At 42.5% G+C, this 24,118-nt stretch overlaps 1 protein-coding gene and 1 long non-coding RNA gene across 10 annotated transcripts in view; one reads left to right on the top strand and one right to left on the bottom strand.

Moving 5' to 3' along the window:
* Positions 1-9,789: 9,789 nt before the first annotated feature.
* LOC128407755 (uncharacterized) overlaps positions 9,790-24,118 on the top strand; it is a 40,813-nt gene continuing 26,484 nt past the window's right edge. For 7 of the 9 annotated variants that reach the window (XR_008328882.1, XR_008328881.1, XR_008328886.1 and 4 more), the window contains exon 1: positions 10,424-10,685. This is a non-coding gene — a long non-coding RNA (uncharacterized LOC128407755). Of the gene's footprint in view, positions 10,087-10,423; positions 10,686-24,118 lie in introns of those variants that run through there. The other 2 variants (XR_008328885.1, XR_008328883.1) reach the window with 2 other exon arrangements.
* FOXI1 (forkhead box I1) lies at positions 21,535-23,915 on the bottom strand. Its single transcript, XM_053376519.1, has 2 exons — positions 23,290-23,915; positions 21,535-22,242 (listed from the first exon to the last, which is right to left on the bottom strand). The coding sequence occupies exons 1-2, from the start codon at positions 23,861-23,863 to the stop codon at positions 21,683-21,685; spliced, it is 1,134 nt and encodes a 377-aa protein (XP_053232494.1). The 5' UTR covers positions 23,864-23,915; the 3' UTR covers positions 21,535-21,682.

Here is a 24,118-nt window from a genome sequence, read left to right as displayed (position 1 = left end):
AGGCATTACTATTAGCATATAAAGCCCTTATTAACTTGGGACCATTTTACCTACAATATTGTCTTGCCCCACATATGCCCACCCAACCACTTCAATCAGCAGAATTGGCACCACTACAGGTGCCACATACCCCCTCCACATTTTTAAGAACTTGATTGTTTCACATGGCAGCACCTGCACATTGGAACTCCCTGCCTATTGAGATCAAGCTCTTTCACTGTATTCTTTTTGGCTCCTGCTAAAAACATTATTGTTTGGAAAAGCCTATCCACATGTCTAAAAACCTGAGACAATTTTAATCGGTTAAAAAACAAACAAAAAACTTTTGTATGTCTTATAGTTCTGATTTTTTCTTGATTTTAATCTTCCATCTTTTTGTAAACCGCATTGAGGTTTTGTTCTTGCAATCAAGCAGTGTATAAATTTTATGAAATAAATAGATACATTTAGGGGGGACAGTACATCTCTCTCCAGCTTTGGCCAAATACACTTTCAAACCCTAATCATTTTTGAGGTCTGAACTGTATGTAAATGAATGAGAGTGTGGACTCAGTAGAAATCTTGTTTTGCCATGGTAAATTTTAAAAACTGGAAGAGAAACCACTGTGGTAACAGTGATGGTACCAGGTTCAATCCCTGGTATCTTCAGGTAAGGCTGGAAAAGACTCCTCTCTGAAACCCTGAAGAGATATGGCCTGTCAACATCAACAACAGTACTGAGCTAGACAGACCAATAATCTGACTTGGTATCAAGCAGTTCCTATGTAAGTAATTAATTACACATGCCAACATTTGAAAAGCCGGGGAAGTCTTCACAACTAAATTCCCAGAATGTTACCTGGTAGAAAAACAGCACCACCTCCCCCACTTGCCTACTCCAGATCACCACTGAGCTCCTAGGAGGATAAATCCTTCTGACAGTCACAATGATACATTACAAAAATTAGTATTGTGATATAAAAAAAACACACAAAGGCAGCTATGTTGGTCCATAAGAAAATAAACAAACTCTGAAATCCAGTTGTGCAATAGTTTTATGAGGACTACTGAACATAACGTTCTGGTTTCCAACTTCTCCTGAACACTTTGCCAGCTAAGATTATGCACCAAGTAGGATGTGGGTGGGTGGGGGAATGTGATATTGGTTGGTCCTAATAAAGGTATTAGCAGGGGGCACAGTCTTTCTGGACCTAAATGCCTATATTTGCTTCTTATGTCTCCATTGTTCATTTATACATTGTTGTATACATTTTTATTGTTGATCTTACAATTCTTAATCACTTCAAGGGAGGTGATAAATAAATGGAATTAAATGATACAATAAATAAATATGCCTTGGAGAACACTGCATCAGCCATTCACAGTAGAATCTTCAACCAAAGGAAAATGATTTCTATACTGCCTGAAGAGAAAGACCTTGTATTCTGAGGCTTACATGCCCCTTGACCAGTACACAATTTGCCTTCAATTGACTCTTTCACCAAGTGCACCATTGAGAATTTATCCTCAACATTTTTAGTATAAAGGCAGGCATACGTCTCTTTGCAAGACTTTTTTTTTGCCAAGTGATAAAGATTTTGTCATATTAAAGAGTTTAAAATGTTCACAAAGATTATATTCTGGAGTCACAAGATCAGACCACGATGAATACCGTATGTTCTTTTTGATCAGGTGATTAAATAGGCAAACCATATACTGTACTCATTTTTGGTTCCTTCTTTAGTTTTCCTCTGTCGCCTTTTTTATTACTTTTATTATAACTAGGGGTCTGAATAGCTAGAAGTGGGAGGCCTGGGCCTTTCTGGACCCCTGATTCATTCCTTCAATCTCCATCTTAAGACTGGGTCTAAATGCAAGCTTTGACACTTCAAGATCCTCCCTGTTTCTGCTTTTTAGTTTGGGTTTTCCCCTCTCCAACTCCTGCTTGGTGTAACATTCCATATGGTGAGAGTTCAGGAGAATTCAAAACCGTGCGCACCATTTTGTGACAGTTTGGTTGGTCCAAATAAAGGTATTGCCCAACTGTGCATTTTGAATATTTAGTTTTAATCTTAAGATTGGTACCACGATAGCTTCCTGTATACTTCAAAAAGATAGGGAACCTGTGGCCCTCCAGGTGCTGTTAGGTCAAGATGACCTTTGGGGTCCCTTCCAACAAGTCTATGTTTGTATGGTCAGCAGTCAGGGAAGATAGAAACTGAAGCCCAGAAACTTCTGGAAAGGCACATCCCTAACCTGAACCTATGCAGAGTTTTAAATGATTTTTTAAAAAATAAGTTGTCTTAGATAATGACACAGTATCATTGCCAAATGAGCATGTACAGTAAATGCCTTCTCTGTTTCCAAGTGTGCTGTGAGTGAACTACGTCTATGTTAGAGAGAGAGAGAGAGAGAGAGAGAGAGAGAGAGAGAGAGAGAGAACCACAATGAAATTTCCCAGAGATCACCCACCTACATTAATTTAGGTTGTGCCACATTTGAGGGCAGAGCTCATTGCCGTTTCTCATAGCCATGAAGAGCCCAAGGGAGATGCAGATGAGGTGAGATATGTAAGGAGCATATGCAGATGAGATGCCGCAAACAGTATCCTAATGATGATGAAATGGTAGCTCCCTGGAATGACCAAGGACACAAGAATAGGGTGAATAAGATTTATACCTTCTGCTAGGGAAAGGCTTTGTGCAAGATAAATGGAAAGAGCTGAAAGCCAGCAGAAGTTTAATTGTCTTGGCAGCAGGAGAAAGGTGCCAATATATGGCACACATTAGCATGAGATATAAACCAGACATGGTAATGCACTGAAAGAGTGTCATTCTGAATGGAGAATGATGGCCCAGTTGAACTCACCAATGGCAGTAGTTATGATGATGAAGAACGCTGATGTTAAAGAGATTGCAGGCTTTCAATATTTGCAAACAAACAAACATACACAGAAGACGAAAGTCTGAAATGACTACATTTTAATATAATAAAAGTCCTTGAGGTCATACAAATATATGAAGTAGCCTTATACTGAGTGAAATCATTGGCTCATCTAGGCCAGAACTGACTGCTCTGACCAGCAATGACTCCTCAAGGTCTCAAGCAGAGGCCTTTCCCAGTCTTGCTACAGGAGAAGTGTTTAACTGGAGTCTTTGGGACTGAAGCTAAGACCTTCAGTGTAGATGCAGTGCATCTGTTTTGCTACTGAGTTACACATTTGACACCAGGTATAGAACAGGACCGGGAAACATCAAGCCTGGGGGCTAAATGTGGCAAGAAACAGTGGTAAAGGGCACCTTCCAATCTCCTTGCGCTGTGCCAAAGGAGCAGAAGGGCTTGTGCTTGCAATGCTCAACTATGATCGAGCATTACTGGCAAGCAGACTATTAAACATGCAATTAAGCCCTGCTTCATTAAGCTCTTTCTTCTCAAACAGCAGTTGTGGCACAGATCAATACTGTGGTGCAGGAAAAGTGGGATTTAATGCACATCTTGCATCATTTTCGCTCTGAAAATTGCCCACAAAGATGCTGTTTCTAGTACCTACCACCTTTGGAAGCACATCAATTTTTGAGTGCGGGGAGGGGGGTAATGTGGTAATTTTTATTGGGAAAATTGTACCTGGAGGAAGGTTAACTCCCTGTCCCCTCTGCTGCTGTCCTGTTCCAGCTCCCACTCCCTGCAGCCTTCTTAAAAATGAGATTATGGCAGATTGTAATTGTTTCATCAAATAGTATGCTCAAAGTAACATGTAGTTTCTCCATAAAATCTTCTGCTTAGGTGGCTGTCATCGCATAAATAGCAACCACAAAAGTGATACCTGGACACTGCTAACACACCATTTTACATACATGTGTTGTTGTTTAGTCGTTTAGTTGTGTCCGACTCTTCGTGACCCCATGGACCAGAGCACACCAGGCACTCCTGTCTTCCTCTGCCTCCCGCAGTTTGGTCAGACTCATGTTTGTAGCTTCAAGAACACTATCCAACCATCTCGTCCTCTGTCGTCCCCTTCTTTTTGTGCCCTCAACCTTTCCCAACATCAGGGTCTTTTCCAGGGAGTCTTCTCTTCTCATGAGGTGGCCAAAGTATTGGAGTCTCAGCTTCATGATCTGTCCTTCCAGTGAGCACTCAGGGCTGATTTCCTTCAGAATGGAGAGGTTTGATCTTCTTGCAGTCTATGGGACTCTCAAGAGTCTCCTCCAGCACCATAATTCAAAAGCATCAATTCTTCGGCGATCAGCCTTCTTTATGGTCCTGCTCTCACTTCCATACATCACTACTGGAAAAACCATGGCTTTAACTATACGGACCTTTGTTGGTAAAGTGATGTCTCTGCTTTGCATGTACATACATGTACATGCACTATATTTAGCATTGCAGTGCTCAACAGTAATCAGATTTTCCTTAAAAGCAGCAATGGATTCCACACACACACACCCTAGCATGAATCCATTTTTGTATCAATATTCTTAAGTAGCAGCCTTAGTCTAAGTAACATCAAGAGTTTGTTATGTCTGCATATAGTGGCTACGTGAAATAGTTAGCAGACTGGGAGAATTTCTGTGTTTAATAAACACGGAGCAGCATTGCTGAAGTCGGTAGCTTTCAAAGCATCTCACTCAACCATCTAGGCATAACACACATTTTCTACAAACACAGTTGTTTTACCAGTTGAACTACTTACTTGCAGAGTCTAAACGCCAGCCTGATCACGTGGGGATGAAAAGGAAGTAATCAAAATTCACTGACAGAAATCTAAGTAATACGAGCCTCCTAACAATGTAGTAGCCAGAGGGCTCCCTAGGTAAGCCACCCAGGTAGTATTAACATGAACTCACAGACCAATTCTAAGTGGGGTTGAGGAAGAGTGAGTTGGTGGGTCAACCACTGCATTCCAAGCCCTGCTGTGGGGGCAATACTGTAAATGGGCCATACACAAGGGCTGGCTAATACTTTGGGGCAGGGTTTGGTTTTCTTCTTATTTGTTATACAAGCTCCAGTCTGGCATAGCTTAGGGACTCTAAGATGGGGTTTTTTATCTAGTAGATGTCCTTTTGGGGTCTTTCTGCCTCCCTGAGCATACCTGGAACCTCCACTGCAAAGGCCAGCAGAGAAGCATCAACACACAATTCTAATCTCCCACCATCAACCTTGTGGGGAGGAATTTTGCTCTCAAACCTCTGGTTTTGCCCCATGCAGGACTGTACCAGAATCGTATTCTTCCACTCTTGTGAGAACAGGAAAGCAACAAACCAAATGCAGTTTGCAATCTTTTGAATGCCTATGTATAGAAAACCTTGATTGAACACATCTTTTATTCTCTACCAGCATACAGCCATTGAATAACAAAGCCCCTAATCATTTGGTATGACAAGTTTTTATCATGTGCCAAAACTGCATCACCATTGACACCTGCCTTATTTCTGGAAGGAGGCTATTCCAAAGAGTGGTGTCAGGGACTGGGCAGAGGAGGAGAAGTGTTGGAGTCTGCCTCCCCATCCTGACCCTTCCAGGCAGAAGGAAAAGGAAGACAGTATCGATTTACAACAGTGGTTTGCGGGAGATCACAGCTCAGAGGCAGATGAGGGGGAAAGTTGGGAAATGATGGGAGAGGAGGAGCAGGCAGAGCTGGAGAAGAAGCTGGCTGACATGAAAGCATTCCAGACCCACCATCTTCCAGAACCTGGCAAGCCTTAAAAGTAGGAGAGCAAAGAGCTCAAAGACAGAGGGCACTTAGTGGCACCTGTAGAGGAGATGATGATGATGATGACGAATAAGGAAGTGGGAGAGAAGCGGGGGGTGGAGATTCACTCAGGACAACACCATTATCCAAGAGGCTGGGTTCTATAGCTACTCTCTGTAAAGTATGAAATAAAAAAGGACTGTAATAAACTTTTCCTTGTCTTTATACTTTCCTGGGCAACCAGCCGGGAGCCTCTGACAGCACCTTGTCAGGTGGACACCACAGCAGACAAGCCTTTTTTTCCTGGTCACCGTAAGATGAGCTTCAGCAGAACCAAGAAGGCCTCAATAGATGACTTCAATGACTGAGCAGGTCTGAACAGGATAAGGTGTTCCCTCATATAACCTGGTCTCACATTGTTTAGGACATTGTATGTCAAATCAAATCCTTAAACTTGGCCCTGTAGCAAATTGGCAGTCCGTGCAGTTCTTTTAATAGTGATGTTATATGCTGTGCCAGGATCTCCACTCAGTTGCTACTAACCTAGGACTGCATTCTGCACTTGCTGCTTTCTGGACCAAGCTTCTGGGCAGCCCCACATAAAGTGCATTATAGTAAATGAGTAATGAATGTGGCAAAGTTAACATTTTCCAGGAAGGGACATTGCTAGCATACCAGCTAAGAAGGTAAAATACCTTCTTAGGTGCTGTGGCCACTTAGACCTCCAGTAACAAAGGTGGACCCAAAAGTGGTTTTGAAAATGATTCACCACAGTTGACCTGAATTAGCTTTCATCCCCTTTATTGAGTTCTACATTAATAAAAACGATGCTAATGCCAATTAAATGGGAACATTGTAAGACTTAAGACTCAGCTATACAGCTGCAAATAAAAAAATTTTTTTCTTTCCAGTAGCACCTTAAAGACCAACTAAGTTAGTTCTTGGTATGAGCTTTCGTGTGCATGCACACTTCTTCAGATGAAGCTGCAAATAAAACGTTTTAAGTGTGTTTTAAGTGCAATATGCAGTGTGACACTAGATGGTGATGGTGAGCCTTATGGAAAATTCGATGTATTTTTTAAAACGCTTTTTAAAAAAAGCATTTTCAGAACCTTTTTAAATATGTGTGTAGATTCTACCTTGGTGTGTTAGCATTTAGTAATCACATTGTTAAGTATTTGTTTAGTATGTTAGCATTTGGTCATCATGTGATGATGAAATAAATAAATTAGATGAAATGGATAGACATTGAAAGTTATGAACAAAAATGAATTGAGCATTCATTCAAACAAACTGAGCTAAAAGTAAACACATTTTGTTTAATGAAGAGATACGGTTATTTAAAATGAGTGAACTGTTATTTTAAAAGGCTGGATGAGTGTTGCAAAGGACTCTACCGCAGGGACCCCATTGGGTTGAATGTGTGAAGCTTTCATGCACTCCCATTAGCAATTACAAACATTTTATTTTCTCCAATGTGGGTAAATGTTCTTGTTCAAGATGACATAACCCTATACTTTAGTGGGTTCCCAGGTGTTGTTGGACTACAACTCCCATAATCCCTAGCCAGCAGGGAGTTGCATTCCAACAACATCTGGGGACGCAAGGTTAGGGAAGGCTGCTCTCAAAATCAGTGGGAGACAATGGTGGTGCAGTGGTTAGAGTGTTGTACTATGGCCTGGAAGAACAGGATTTGATTCTCTACTTGGCCATGAAGCTTACTGGGTGACCTTGGGACAGTCACCACCTTTCAGCCTAACCTACCTCACAGGGTTGTTGTGTGGATTAAATGAGGAGCAGGGGAAACTACCTTGAGCTTCATGGAGAAAAAGGTGGGATATAAATGCAACAAAAATAAATAAATAAATAAATATAAATAAATAAATAATCCATAAAACACAGGGAGGACACCAAAATCAGTTCTTCAATATTCAAAGGACAGGGCAAAGAGGTGCATTTTAAGCAACCAATGGAAGCTATAAAGAGATGGTGCCAGATATTCTCTGCATGCTGAGAGTTCCACATTCTTGAGGCCATCACTGAGAAGGCCATTTTGCAAGCCACCACTATCCCAGAACCCTTGAGAATGGTGCAGGACCTCCTTTGTTGATCCTAATCCCCAGGCAGGCCTATAGGAAAACAGGTGCTCTTTCAGACAATCAATCATAACCACAAAATGCTTAGACTTTTCACCTCATGCTATGAAAAATGCTGGTCCTGCATACAAATGTAGAATGTTTGCTATTCTCAACATAATTCCATTATTATTAGCATAGTCCTTGCTTTTAGTTAGTTTGTTTCTGTGTGGTTTTGACACCAGTAGGTGCAACAAGGAAGCAATAATAACCGTTGGGAAAACACTACAAAATGCTGCAGGAAAGTTTTCACCTCAGACACATGAGACTGTACGGCAGACCCAAATCAAAAGTTGACCAAACCCTCTTGCACCTTCCACCCCTCACTGCAGGATGTTCCCTTTTAAGATCATTATCAGAGCATATTTGTATTTTTTTGTCAGGGAGAGAGACTCCTCTTTGACCTTTTCAGGTTTTCTTTCATTTGTCTTGCATAATCCTCAAAGGCAGCCTTGGGGAGGTTTCCTTTGGACTTGGCTTTTGCTTAAACATGAGTTTCAGTGAAATCCAACCCTCCCTTTTCTACAGCACAATTACTCACATAAAAAGCTATCAAAATGGCAGTGAACCTTTTGACCAGTGCCTAATTGTAACATTGAGAGCTGAACAGGCTCTTGAGTGCCAAAAATCCAACCCTCAGACCTGGAAGATGTTCGCTTCTGGCCTCATTCCTCAAAACGTGTGTGGGATAATTTTAGTTATTAAGTAAAAAAAGAGCTTCTCTGAACACGATTAGTTACTTTCTGCTTCACATGCCCTAGAGTAAGTTATGCTATTGAAAATACATTCTGGCACTGGTCCGTGGCTCAAATAAGCCAGTGACTAGAAAACCTTTTTTTAGCATGAAGACCACTATCTCCTGAAGACAACTTTCTAGGGCCAAATATGCACTGGGTGTTGCCACTCTTGATCGGCAGAAGCTATGAATTGAACACAAGACCTTCTGCATGCAATACATATGCTTTACCACTGATCTATGGCCCTTCCCCACTCATGGGGATGTTTCAAAGTGTTTCCAGTTGAACTCACTCCTTTGGTGAAATTTTAACAACACTTTGCAAATGCACATTTCACACTGAGGTCTTTGCCTTTATAGGTAATGTTTGACCTTAGGTGCAAGTTTTGTCCCATCTCTTCTCCCATCTTTTGCATTTCTGCAGTTTCATTTAAGGTCCAGGTCAAATCTATGAAATAAAATGTTTATACTGTTTGTTTGTTTAAATATTCATAAACTGCACTTCCATAAAACACAACAAAAATATAATATTGCTGTACTATCAATAAATACTGCTGTTGTTGTTGTCATCATTATTTCAAAAAGTATCATGTTCCAACGTCCTGTTTTCAAAAGCTGTCTAAAAGAAGGGGTGACTCCTGCTGGACCTCTACTGGGGAAGAGTTTCATAGGACAGGGCCTGCCATGCTAATAGCTTGGCTTCTGGTAAAGGCTGACTGAAGCTCAGGAATGTGGGCTACCACCAGAAGTTCCCTGTCAGAAGATGTAAGCGATTGAGGTGAAGCATAAGGAACCAGGCAATCCCTAAGGTACTTTGGGCCCAAGTTTCTTAGGGCATTGAGAATTAACACAAGAAACTTGAACCTGGAAAATCAGTAACCAGTTCTGCTCTCTCAGCTGTGGCAGTGCCACATTAAACCCTCTGAAGTCCCCATGGCAGTCAAAATCTCGGGGCCACCCTTGCAAATCATATCCTAAGATGTTTTTGTAATTTTCTTTCTTGATCAAATCAATATTGTTTCGATCCGTTGTTGTGTGGAGCCCATAGGTCGGTCAGTGCCTACTCTGCCTTTTTGGTAACCTGGCACTGAGTCATATAGTAACATGTTGCCAGTAACCAGTTCCAGGATGTTTTAACAGGAATCAAGTCTTGAGGTTACCAATGCATGGACTGCTGTGGTCAAACTATCCTGGTCCAGGAATCCAGGAATCATGACAGTTGGCATACCAGTTGAAACTGAAGGCACTCCTAAGTCACAGTTGTTACCTGGGCCTGAAGTAACAAAGATGGCTCAAGGAGTATCCCAAAGCTGTAAACTTTCTCTTTCACAGGGAGTGCAGCCCCATCCAGAACATGCAACTGAACACCTCTTGGACATGGGAAACAACCACCCACAAGGTCTCCTGCTTTGCTGGATTCAAGCTCAGCTTATCGACCCTCATCCAGTGCACCATGGTATTCAGGCACCAGGCCAGGGCTTGCACTGCCTCTCCTGACTCAGATGTAGCATCTGCCTAGAACCTGGCACTTTGGTATTGGTATATAGGTACCTTAGTTTCAATGGTGTGGTATTAAGTGTGTATTATGTGAAACTAGTTTTGTTTGAGCACCACAGTATTTGAAAGAAATTGTCACTACCCTTTCCTTCAGTCTGTTAATTATATAAAACCAAGTCTGCCAGGTCACATACTGCTACGACTTATGAAGAACCAATATTGGTGCTTTGAACTTCAGGAGCTTTGAGCATCTGAAAAAGCACATTGTGTGTGTGTGTGTGTGTGTGTGTGTGTGTGTGTGTGTGAAAGAGAGAGAGAGAGAGAGAGAGAGAGAGAGAGAGAGAGAGAGAGGGAGAGTCTGTGTCTGTCCCATGTTTAGAAATCCAGGCCATGTTTTCTTGGCAGTTTAGTACACTTGAATCTGAAGCGGATCCAGCCCAGGTTTCATTTAAGATTCAACTACTCTCAGCCAAACTCTTGCCTCACAAAAGCTAGAAGTGGTGGTAGGCCTCGGTTTGGATACGCGCCCAATACTATTGTAATAAAACCATCTTTTGCAGTGCTTAGACCTCTGCATTTTCCTGGGTCCCTGAAGAAGATCACTGTCTTTTCCTGGATTGGAAAAAGGACTGCATTTTTCTCTTAAAAGGTAAGGATGCAGCGTAAGGACAGAGGGCCGTGCTTCTGAAATGGAGAGCAATCAATCCCATATATCCAAGGGAAACACCTGGATTTAACTCTCCTAGTTTCAACCTCAAGACGTGGTGACTCACTCAGCACCATGTTACCACAACACAAAGGTCTGCTCAACCTGCAGCTTAGGCAAGCTCATATTTTCTGCTTCCATTGTTCAGCCACCCATGTGTCTGTGCCAAGGCAACACCTTAGTCTCCTCAGTATCCTGCACCTTGGCCGGTTCTGCCTAGGCCTTCCTGAACCTGCAGATGGCCAGGACAAATTACCTTTGCCTGAGGTGACTGGTTTCTTCCTAAAACTAACCGCTTCTCCCTTCCTCCCTTTATGGCAATTGCCTGAAGGCTGGATTAGGCCACTTGTTTATATGTAAACAGATGGCACGCTCCACCTGTATGAGTGTTTGTTTTCAGTTTAGCTCACAGATAACAAGGCTGTAAATTTTATGGTTAAGTATTGCATGCACAGCGGCACACCATGTTTCACCTGATAGCTAGAGCCCAATTCAGACCTAATCTGAAATGCATGTCACTATTCGGTGCTTAAAATGGTGTCACCCACTCTAACCCCTTGGCATATGGTGGCATGAAGGTCTGCAGACAATGTGTTGGTTGAACACACACCCTCTGGAGAACAGAGTATAGCTCTGGGTTCTGTCACTGAGGCATTCTGCCTATTTCTCCCCTCTTGCCTCTTGGTAGTCTGCACTGTGGTTCATGGGTTATATACCATCAGACACCAGCACTATACAAAGGTATGGTTCACACATAACAATAAGCTCTGGTTTAGCACTGTGCGTCTGAGGTAAGGGTCATTTCCCTGCTCTCCCTCACCCTCTCACAAGAATATAAGAGCCCCCTTGGTTCAGACCAAAGGTCTATCTTTATCTAAGTTGGTGGTCATCACTACATCTTGTTATGGAGGTTTCAAAGGTCAAACTAACTAATGAGAACTTCTTATGAGCCAGGATTCATTGTCTGGTCACAACAACAGGCTGGCATTTGTGAAAGTTAAGCTAATCTGTGACAAAGTCCTCTTCCTGGCTGGGTGGGAGAAGGAGAGAGTGAGTCCACATGCAGGGGTCAGCAAACTTTTTCAGCAGGGAGCCAGTCCACTGTCCCTCAGACATTGTGGGGGGCCGGAATATATTTTTTGGGGGGGAGGGGAAATGAACGAATTCCTGTGCCCCACAAATAACCCAGAGATGCATTTTTAATAAAAGCATGCATTCTATTCATGTAAAAACACGCTGATTCCCAGACCGTCTGTGGGCTGGATTTAGAAGGCGGATGGGCCTATCCATGGTCCACAGCTTTGCTCGCTCGCTTAAGTTCATACAAGCAGCACTAAACCATGGGTTAGTGTTTGTACATATATACCCAAAGATAGGTGAAAAAGTGGGAAGGAAGCTCTTCAGTATGCAAAAAGTATTGCATGACATGAAAAGTTTTTTGGTGTGGTGGTGAGAATGTAGAACTAGGACCCAGGTTCAAATCCCCTTTTAGGCATAAAGTTTGCTTGCTTTCATAAAGCTTTCAGCCTAAGCTACTTGAGAGAGTTGCTGTGAGAACAAATTGGGGGGGGGGACTGTGTATACCTTCCTAAGCACCTTGAAAGAAGAGTGGTATAAAAATAAGATAGATTAATGAAGGAAGGAATGATAAGGCAACATATACTGCAAGGGCAAATAACAATTCTACAGTAACACAATCCATAAAAAAGTCTGTTTGTACCATTTTCCTAAGACGTTTTAAGGAATGGTAATGTTGAGTTAAAAACTGATAACTTCAGGCTGTAAATTCACAATAAATTGGTTACAGTTGTGGCAGGTAGTTTTAAGAGAGGCAAGCCCATTTACCATTGATATATCAACTAGTCAATTTCAGTTCCAGTAGTTGAAACAGAGCAGAGAAAAACACCTTCATTCCTGTGATACAACATATTCAGGTTACCCATCTCCTTGATCATTCCAACTCCATGCTCTTCCTCATTAGCTTCTCGCAGTTCCACAAGCCTCTAAAAAGAATGAAAGAAAGAAAGAAAGAGGCAGAATTACAACATACGACTGCCATTCTGCCAATGGAAATCTGAGAAATGGCTCTCTTGCTTCATAGATATTTACAAAGTTTAATTACAGTTTAATTTCAAAATAGAGAAACTCAAATATACAAATATGTCATTCATAATGCCAGTTCTCCATAAATGGAGTGCTCTGGTTTATAACACCAGACCCAAAAAAGTAGTTTTTGTAAACTTGCTCAAACAAACCTGAATAAAAAAGACCCTTTATTTCATTGAAGCTCCCGTTCTCCACACAGTAAAGACTGTCAAAATGCTACACTTACATGGTATCAAACTACTGTAAGTGGCTTAAATGCCGAATCCATGTTTAATACTCTCTAATAATATAAAGGATATATTATAAATAATTATAATATAAGGAAATCTTTTATAACCTTTTATGAAGCCAAACTTTTATAAGCTTAGTCACGACAATGCCAAGTAATCCTGCTTTGTCATTTTTTAAAAATGCCACTCTCAAAAGTAAAAGTCATAAGAACTACACACCCTTTAGGTCTGCATGTTCAAAGTATACATCTAAAGTGGTGCTGACAGACAGGAGTGCATGATCCCATTTCCCCTTCTGTGCACATTCATTGTATGCCTAAGTAACATGTATACAGTCCTAATGGTGAATAAGAACATAGGAAGCTTCCTTATACTGAATCAGGCTGCTGGTCCATCTACTTCAGCTTTTTCTAATGTGACTGAGAGAAGCTGTTGAGGATTTCAGACAGGAGGCTCTCCCTGCCCTATCTGGAGATGTCAGGGATTGAGTCTAAGAAACTTTGTGTTAAAAGCACTAGCTATAGCACTGAGCTAAAGCCTCCCGCCACCCTGCCTCTCAAATACTGTGGTGATGTTTGTGATAGAATGAGGCCCTGTAAATTGTGGAGATTCTGCAGAGAAACACATAGATATTCTCTGCTTTAGACCTAGTCTGACCTATGAAATGAAGTGGTTTTAAAAACTGCGTGCTGGTGGATTTTATTAGAATATATTACTGAAGTCCTATCAATGATGGCTGATCATGCACAGGCCTGTTATGCAATCTATCTTACTTAAGGAGAATAAATTTCACCAGTGGGAAGGCAGAGAACAGGGATCTCCCAGCTTTGACTTCTGTCAGGATTTTAATCAAATCTTACTCTCTCCTACCGCCTCACTTCTCTCCCCACCCCATCCTACTTAATGCATGTGGTATTTCTGGAAAGCACAGTACAAGATAATTATACTATAATAAACAATTCTAGGTTAAACATAAAGCATCAAAAAAAGTTAAATAAGCTCGTTATAAACTCCTGGCAGCAAAAGACTACATAATAATCTAATTAGAGCAATCACCACTAGCCACACACACAATCCTCTCGCATCCACAAAAAAAGTGCTAATGAGCTTGCAAGGTTGCTACTGCACAGTGAAGAAGCAGATCCTAGTTCTAAAACTGAGACCGTTTACCCAGTGAACTAGCCCTGAGCCTTTTGAGTAGCTACCGGTAATTGATTGCTTATGGGTGTTTAAGTAGGGAGAATTCAGCAGAGAAAGAGTGTCATTCTGTGGTTTGTGGAAACTACGGTACAGAAATCTGTGAGGCTGCATTTCATCCAATATGCAAAATGCTGTTGAAATTATAGATCAGATCATATGACAGCAATTTCCTATTTATAGGATTTTCCTATGATCGTTGACAAAGACGATAGTCACTTTGGAAGCACAGCAACAACCAAACTTTGTCCATAATAAAACTAGGGAATTGGCCAACTTTTGAGCAGCACAACACTGAGCAGGCCACAACATGATGGAGAACATGTGGTACTCCTTTAACATTCCTAACATTCCTACCATAAGCCTTACAGCATAGATAGAAAACAAGCCAGTGTTTGTTCGCTTTCCTTCCTGTTAGAGGCAAATGGAGTGAATTTGCCCTGAATTTGCATGGCATTTTGCATATTGAGAGCTTGGAATGTGGCAGCAAATGATAAGCTGTTTTAAGTTCAAAGAAAGGCATCAAACACCCTTGTTGGTATGTAAGATACTGTGCATCCAAATTACCCTGCAGTACCTCAGGAGGAGGCTTAATCCCATTGCTGTCTTATTTGTGACTATCCCAATGCATGACATTCTGTTAGGGAGAAGTCTCTCTCAAATGCTTTGAAGAGAAACAGGCAGACACTGTGTTGCTTCCCACTGGGTCTGGGATTCATTGTTAAGTATAGGGCTTCTGCTGCTTCTGCATCAATACAGCAGAAATATTTATCCACTGAAACTAAGAAACAGACAGTTCCAAAGGATATATGTCCCTCAAGTACATAAGAAGAGCCCTGCTGGTTCAGACCAAAGTTCCATCTGGGGCAGCATCCTGTTTTCCCACAGCAACTAACCAGGTACCTCAAGAAAGGCTGCAATGAGAGCCTAAGGGCTGCATCTGAACTATTTAGCCACCATGCCTACATCCTCCATGTATTTGTCTAATCCCCTTGCAGACCATCTAAGCAAGTGGCTTATCACCACATCTTGTAGCAGCAAGTTCCATAGTTTGTGAGGAATGGACCTCCTGATAAGATGGTACCTGCAGGGGGTCCTCAACTACAGAGCATAGTGATTTGATTGGGAATATAAGGAGTGTGGTGATATTTGGGGTATCCTAGTCCCAAGCTGTATAGGGCTTTATATACCAAAACTAGCCCCTTGAGCTAACATGCAGTCAGTGCCATTCTTTAAACAGTTGGGTAAACAGTTACCCCAATGAGCAGTCAAGCATCTTGCACCAGTAGCAGCTTCCAGACCAAGATAAAGGTTATTAAATGTTTCATGTTTGCCTCTGTGAACAGGAGAGAGCACTGGAGCCCTTACGGGTCCCAATATTCTCAGCAGATAAATGATCATGTATTCTAGTAAATCCTTTGGAACAATCATAATTTTAAAAGAAACACAAGCTTGAGAGCTAGCAATATACAGCCTATGCCATAATAATTATGCTTAAAATGAAAAAGTTCCAGATTTGTTTAGAAGCATATTAGCAGGCTACCAAGAAGGGCAGACATGAGCTGTAATAGCACACACCTGGGACGGGAAACCTGTGGCCCTCCAGTTGTTGCTGGACTCCAGTTCCCATCAGCCGCAGCTAGCATGGCCAATGAGATGATGGGACTTGAGAGTCCAACAGCCCTGATTTAAGTCTTCAGGTGTTGTATATCAACCTGAACATTTCAAAACAATACACCAAACCCAAATGAAAGCTGTCCAAGTCCTAAACTGTTGGCATGGAAATCACTTGTTCTGAATATTCCATGAGAGCTCATTTGAACATGTACCTTCTGTACATTTGCTTGACGTGACAGGTTCTTGCAGGGAGGAGGATAGTGTGCCAATTAGTTTGTGCACAGATTCAAGTGGAAAAGATTTCTTTGCCTGACAACCTTCCTTGACATAATGCTTCCTGGTGATCTTTCCTACTCCCTTAGAGACTTCCTCCTCCTCAGACTAAAAAAGAGAGGTGAAAGGGTACATAGACCTTGACTGCTCAACACCTGCCAATACCCAGCACCTGTGTGTGTTGGATTAGTTGAAGCTGGAAGGTCATTATGTACAAGTCAAACAAAAACTAGGGATTAGCACTGGTCTTTGGTCAGTAACGAAGTAGTTCTGCGTATGCTTTATAACCCTCTAAGTAAGAATGTGTTGACCAAGCACTATCTGAGGCTGCATTCACACAGCAGTTTATTCCATTTCCCTGATGTTTCCCTAAATGTTAATTTCCGCATTATATTTCAGGCTTCACATGACGTAAAAGCCAGTTCTCTCTAAGGGCTCACTTCCATGTTATTTGATTCCCTTAACCCAGAAAATCGTGGCAGTAAAATGACAAAATTTGCGGCCATGTACAGTTCTTTTCTACTGCTTTCAGAAGGAAACACACGTGTGCAGAAAGGGTGGGCAAGTAGCAACATCATCCAACAATATTTGTTGTATCACACCATACCCACTGGTGTGAACGAAATTTAGCACAACTTGCTGGTATAGCAATCAAATAGCCACAGTTCCATAATGTCACAGGTACTGCAGTGGGAAACAAACAGCAAACAGGAGAGAAGCACTAATATTCTAATCAGGGAAACTAACACAATATTCCCTGTGTCAAAGTGCACCCTGAATCTTTGGCCACACTGCATGAAGGACTGGCATGTTTGTGAGTGGAGAGTAGAGTGGAAATAACCGTGTCTTAATTCATAAGGTGGCTTGATGAGTCAGTGCATCTGGCTATTAACCAGAACGTTGGTGGTTTGAGACCACCTAAGGGTGACTATAAAAGGGACGCGGGTGGCGCTGTGGGTAAAAGCCTCAGCACCTAGGACTTGCCGATCGAAAGGTCGGCGGTTCGAATCCCCGCGGCAGGGTGCGCTCCCATCGCTTGGTCCCAGCGCCTGCCAACCTAGCAGTTCGAAAGCACCCCCGGGTGCAAGTAGATAAATAGGGACCGCTTACTAGCGGGAAGGTAAACGGCGTTCCGTGTGCAGCTCTGGCTCGCCAGATGCAGCTTGTCACGCTGGCCACGTGACCCGGAAGTGTCTGCGGACAGCGCTGGCCCCCGGCCTCTAGAGTGAGATGGGTGCACAACCCTAGAGTCTGTCAAGACTGGCCTGTTCGGGCAGGGGTACCTTTACCTTTAAGGGTGACTATGGGCTGGATTCCTACATTGCAGGGGGTTGGACTAGATGACCATCAGGATCCCTCCCAGCTGTACAATTCTAAGGCCGAGCAGAACTTGTTTTAAAAATGTAAATTAGAAGTGCTATGTAGAAATTCTAGAGATTTATACCTTATTCCATTAGCTACCATGCATCTTCACCCTACCCACCTTGGGTTACCCTTTAACGATCTGTGAATACATATATTAAAACTCACTCATGCACAATTTGAGCATGTTATTATGACGGTATGTAAAAAAATGTTCAGGAATACTTGACTGAGGCAGTATGAATTATTACCTAGGTCATCTTTCTCAGAGGTGCTTCTGTGATTCATTGCCAGAAGCTGCCCCTGAGGTCAGCAGAACTGATGCCACCATATTCCTCTCCTTTCTAGAATCATAGAATTGTAGAGTTGGAAGGGACCCAGAGGGTCGTCTAGTCCAACCCCCTGCAATGCAGGAATCTTAACTAAAGCACCCATGACAGATGGCTATCCAACCTCTGCTTAAAATCCTCCAATGAAGGGGAGCCCACAGCCTCTTGAGGGAGACTATTCCACTGCCGAACAGCTCTTTCTGTCAGAAAGTTCTTCCTGTTGTTTAGAGCAGTAGTGATGGTTGATTTCTTGGACCATTCGAGCACACATTATTTACCGTGCCCCTCATGGTAGGATGCATGGCAATACTTTTCACATTGCCTAGAAGGGCAGCAGGAAAAGGGCACTGCAGGTTGGTGAGCTCTCCAGAGTACTTCTAAGTTGTTCTCTTTTTTATGCTCCACCTCACCACTCACATCCTTGCACAAGCAGATTGGCAGAGAAAGCAAACTACTGCAGAAGACCATGGACCCATTTCACCGCTCCCTGCCCTGGCTTTGGTAGGCCTGGACCACTGGTGGCTTTCCCACTAGGCTCTGAGCTGAGCATGTGCATGAGCATGATCAAGGCCAGCTCCAGCACATAGCAGGGTCAGTCATCCACCAGACCCCCCCAAACCAGCAAAGGCTTGCTGCCAATCTTAATTTCCACAAAGCACGCAGGAAAATCTGAGGCAACATGAGAGAGTTCTCAGCTACCATTTCATGTACACACTCTACATTAAAAGCATATCTCCCTGCCTCCCCAGAGCTACAATTGCCAGCCTCCTTAACAAATTGCAGTTCCCAGGATTCTTTGAGGGGGGAGAATGTGCTTTAAATGTAGGTTGCATATGCAGCCTTAAGAGGGACCATTGGAGCCAACACTCAGCAGGATATCAGTGTACCAGGGACATGGGGGTAAAGTGATGCAGGATAGCCATTTTGTCCCCAGATCACTCCATACCCAAACACAGGAGTCACGTAAGTGCTTTGCTTTGGCAGATGGAAAATCTTAGGAGATTTTAAGTGGGAAAAGCATTTAGTCTTAAGCAGTACGGCAGGGATTTTGTTTTACTGCTTCTGTTGCATAAAACATTCACGTTTCCTTTCTGCATGCTTTCATTTTTCAGACATGTGGATTAATGCACGTTCACACTTTACACTTTATGTAAATAGTTGACTAAAGTTATTGTTCCCCACCCACCCAAGCGCTCTCAGGCAGGACTGTAATAAACCCCCAGCTTCTCACAGTGTTCAAGGCAACTTACAGTAGACCAACTCATTTACATAATGGACGGGATTCAGACTTTGCTCCCAGTGGCTGAGGGAGTGGAGGCTGTCTTTTGATGATTCCCCTTCCCTCTGTAGCCTCAAGCAACACTCTGCCATTGTTCCAGAGGGCTGGGGGACCTTCTGGACCAGGGGTGGGAGCTTGTGCTGGGGGCTGCAGGGGGAAGGAGATTGCCAACAGTCTTGTTAGCCTCTCCTTTCTCCTTCAGTGGGATCCCTCTGCTGGATCAAAAAGCTTTCTGTGGCTGGGAGGGAGTCTTTATGTGTTCAGCAAGTTAAGTCAGTATTCCACCAGACAGGCAGTACTCAGCTAAATAAGTCAGCAAGCAGAATGGCTTCTGCTTGTGCACAAAGTGGAAGTTCCGCTTGTGCAAAGCGCTCCTAGATGTCTGGGAGAAGACATCTGAAGGCAGCCCTGTTTAGGGAAGCTTTTAATGTTTGAGGGACTACTGTATTTTAATATTTTGTTGGAAGCTGCCCAGAGTGGCTGGGGAAACCCAGCCAGATGGGCGGGGTATAAATAAATTATTATTATTATTATTATTAATTATTATTACTACTACTACTATTACTACTATTACTACTACTATATTGCATAAAACACATATTTACTCATAAACAGACATGACAACATCCTTCACCCAGAGACAGATTTTGAGCATGGTGCAGCCAAATCTTACTCCAGTGGAAGGCCATGCAGTTGGCTCTGTTCCATTGTAATCAGGACTAATTTAATTTAGCTGGATCATTATTACGTATTTCCCTCTTTCACTAGTTAGACAATTTGTGCCACTCTTTTGTATGCAACTTAATACTGGCCTTTAAGTTTGGGAAGTGGTATGCGATAACTATAGCTGACCCATTTGACATTTGTGTCCTGCTTTGTAGGTGTTATTTTGTGATCAGGGCATGTAGCTCACTGATATTAAAGAGCCGGCTAGCAAATGTTGCCCTGTTTTCCCCTTTGAATGAGAATTTGTTGTGCTAGTTCCCCACCAGCCTGCAAGTTAAGTACAAGTTAAATCTCCAGATCTTGAGCTGTTGTCAGAAGAACATCACAATAATCCATTTTCATCTTATTTGTTTTGGCACTTACTGTCAACTTCAAGTACAATACGCACACAGTTTTTACAAACAAATATTTTATTAAAAAATACTTCCCTGCATGTGCCCTTAATGAAACTGTAACCAAAATATGCAGAATAAAAATATCAAGCAACAGTGTTTTCTTTGTCATCATAATACATAAAGGTCCCCTTGGCAACCTTGCCAGAGAGCATTTGTTAGGGCTGCAATCCTTTACCCCCTTATCTCGGAGTAAAGTCCATTGAACTTAATGTGACTTACGTCTGAATAGACATGTATAGGATTGCACTGCAAAACTGCCCCAAGTTTATGTTTTACAGTATTGTATAAGAAAGGTGTACATAAATTAACCTTCAGGTTAAAAAAAAGAAAAAAAAGAATGCCCCATTTGTGTTAATACCGTGGACAGAGATTGTTTAAGAACTGTAAATAAAAAGGCTTCTTTTCCCCCCTTGGAAAATGCACTAGCAACCAACATGAAAGATTCTTAGGTTCTCATAAAATAGCAGTGTTGAAACTTGGCGAGTACATAGAAATTTTACCTTTCCACCCAAACACCATGCTAACAAAATTATCAGTGACAACTTCTATGTCAGGTTGGCTACCTGGACTAGCATGACTGCATGCTCAGTTTTAGATTTATTTATTTTTAAATACCAGTAGTAATAATGGGTTTTGAAACAGACCCAAACTATCAATTCCTGTTTCGAAATCTTTTTACCCTCACATCTGTAAACATAAAAGATTAAAGGCAAGGCTTTTAAATATGGATTTTATTAAGAAGGAACAGAAGTTTCTAGTACTTCCTACCCTTTGTTACACTCCCCTGCCCCGGTAATTGTTGTTATATCATGTTTCACAGAACCATCAGAATGCATGTGCATATTCTGAAGAAAGTAGCAGATCTCATGGACATGATCCGGTCAATGTTAAGTACTTTTAAATCTCATTGGTTTCAGCTGAGGAGAAGCATCAACTCTCCAATTGAAAATCAATGAGATTTAAAAGTACTTGCCAATGACCAAATCATGCCTTGTTTTCAGTTAAGCAAGAAAGCAGAATCAAGACCATTTCATGAAGCTTTAGTCACTTTGTATGGTGAGCAAGCAATAGAAGAGTCGCTTTTCCAAGGTAGTCTTTGGTGTAAAGTGATGATTCCATTCTGTTTTAATGGCAGAAAGTATTGAAGCAGTGATTACTATGGAGTTAAAAATGATATGCTGTCCTGTACAGATCCTAAGACAAGCGGAAGTCTGCTGTTAGTCATGGCTGTACAGTGCAGCTTGAAGCCTCTGTGGCCTATGAATACCACTACCTGAAAACATTGGCCATGACAGAGATACCGTTCTGGTGTATCTTAACATAAATTGAAAGAAGTGAGGGGGCTAACGTGAAGCACCTTTCCTGACAATATTTTCTCTCCCTGTATCCTTACACTTTCCCCTCTTTTCACAAGACCTCCCTCTGTTTACACCTCAGTTCCCTCTCTGGAATATAGAGTATTATTTGCAGCGAGGCTGTTGTAAAAGCTGCTGTTGAACTGGTTGAGAACTGAGCTGCCATAGCCAAGATGACCAGAGGACATGGAATTGGACCATGGCTCTCCACTGCCATGGCTGGAGATGTTGGCAAGAGGGGTGTATGAGTTGAAGCCTACCACGTTCTGTCCCATTTTGTCACCAGCATCGGTGCCAAGTCCTAGGGCCACTGAGCGGCTGACTGAATTGGACCCATTCACATAAGCTGTCATGCTGGACAGGAAGTTGTTGAGGCAGGGAGTGGTGGAAGATGGTGGTGGAGATCTCTTTTCAGGGGAGCTCTCTGCTCCAGAAGATGAGTTCTCCAGCAGGTCTTGGTGCTCTGCTGCCGCCTTGGGGCTGCCAGTTAAGGCGCTGTCCTCCGATTTGTCAGAAGCAAGAGACGCTGTGCTGGCGCTGCAGTCAGACTTCTTCTTCCTCTTCCGCCGAAAGTTTCCATTGTCAAACATCTTCTCACAGTTCGGATCCAGAGTCCAGTAATTGCCCTTCCCTGTTAGAACAAGAGCAGCAGAATGTAAATATAAATCACAGCCAACAAAGAGATGGTTCTCAGGGCTTATTCTGGCTTGGTTTCAGAAAAAGCAACACATTGGGAAACACCCTTTAAGAAAGACAGAGACTCTCTGCTTGTATTCAAATCTGCCCAGATCCTTATAGCCAGCCCCTGTCCAGGCTTTAGGTAAACTGAAGCTGAACTTTTACTTCAATGCAACTTGGTATTTCAGTCCTAATAGCCCACTCCACTCCCCGCCCCCACCGCCAAAAAACACTTTACAAACCCTTCATTAACATCAGCAGATTTTACTGAGACAAGGCACTATTTGCCCTCAGGCAAGACAGCAAGCAGGCAGGGTGATTGTGTCCCCCAGTAACACCCAACAAGAAATCAGCCCTGAAAGTGAGTTCCTTAAAAAAACAGCTCAAGTTTTTTATAATCAAGACAAAGGAACTAATGAATTCTAGGCCACCTATGGACCAGACACCCCCACCCAAAAAAACAGCCCTGGTTGCTTGTGTGATCTTTAATCAACAAGGAAAGAATTTCACAGCATGGAAAAGATTATCGCTTGCCAATGTCTTTGAATCAACCTACTATTAAAGTCATAGGATCAAGGGTTAATGAAGAAGTTGACAAACTTACTAAGGGTATTCAATTGCTGCTATGAATGGCAATTTGGAAGGGAGGGAGCCTATAGAAAATAGGGATTGTAGAATCTTACAAAAAAATATTTTAGACACATCATCAGATTCAAAAAGCAAACAATTTTTCTCCCACACCCTGGCACCCCAATAATTTTATTTCCCTGGTGGTAACCAAGCAAACAGGTATTAGGGAGTAATTTAGGATTATCAAATCTGGTGAAGGAGAGGACAAATAGCCTAGCTACCATTCAAGCTTTCATAGGACTCTGCCTTTGCTTCACTGGAAACTGGATCAGAATCACATTTAGCTTACTAGATACCTTGGGGAACTTATGGGCGATTGTCCTCTTAAGGGAGCCTGAGGGGTGAAATTATTATTAAAAAGTCTTCTTACCTGGGTCATCTTCATCCCGGGGCACCTTCTTGAAGCAGTCATTGAGAGACAAGTTGTGCCGTATGGAATTCTGCCAACCAGCTTTGCTTTTGTTGTAGAAGGGGAAGTTGTCAGCGACATACTGGTAGATTTGACTGAGGGTCAGTCTCTTGTCTGGGGCTCCGTGGATGGCCATGGCAATGAGCGCAGAATAGGAATAAGGTGGTCTGACCAGCTTCATCAGCTCTTCTTGAGAAGGCATTGGGAGCCAGCCCATTTCATTCCCTGCCAAGCCGTGCATGTTAGGCAAGAGCTGCCTTTGCATCCCATAGGCTGGTGGGATGTATGGGCTGCCATTGGTTCCCGGTAGGTAAGGTGGACTGTTAATGGAAGGTCCATTTAACCACAAGTAAGGGTTGGGTGTAGCATTGTAGTCTCCTGTTTCAAAGTTTGTAGGCCTCTGTGGACTAGGAATATTCTGTGGATGAAAGAAATTTTCATAGTAGATGTTCATTTCAGGAGGTTCCTGCCCAATGTTAGGAAATTGCGGGCTGCAGCGGTGTGGTGAGTGTATCTGTGGATCAAATGAGCTCATAATCTAGCTCTGGCAGTTGACCAAGTTTCAACACACCTGTGTTACTCCTTTCCCTGAGACAGGTGCATCATCTGTGCTGGCTAGCTCTGGTACTTATACACCTGTAATGTTTAGGTTTCCCTTCCAGGGCTCAGCCTAGTGCATCCTGATAGGCTGGAGATCAGGGTGATATCCCTTTTTTGGAATGCTGACAGCCCAAGCCAGTAATAGATGTCGCATTAACCAAATTTGAAAGTTACAACTGTTTATCTTTTT

This window comes from Podarcis raffonei, chromosome 2 (genome assembly GCF_027172205.1).
Source record: "Podarcis raffonei isolate rPodRaf1 chromosome 2, rPodRaf1.pri, whole genome shotgun sequence".
Classification (NCBI taxonomy): domain Eukaryota; kingdom Metazoa; phylum Chordata; class Lepidosauria; order Squamata; family Lacertidae; genus Podarcis; species Podarcis raffonei.
Note: the sequence above shows the minus strand (reverse complement) of the source record. Positions and strands in the feature narration are given on the sequence as shown.

What these genes read in the sequence shown, in the direction of transcription:
- FOXI1 (XM_053376519.1), bottom strand. Translation starts at nt 23,863, where the DNA reads ATGAGCTCATTTGATCCACAGATACACTCACCACACCGCTGCAGCCCG. An exon ending in CCGGGATGAAGATGACCCAG is followed by an intron (nt 22,243 to 23,289) that starts GTAAGAAGACTT and finishes TTGTTCTAACAG; the next exon opens with GGAAGGGCAATTACTGGACT.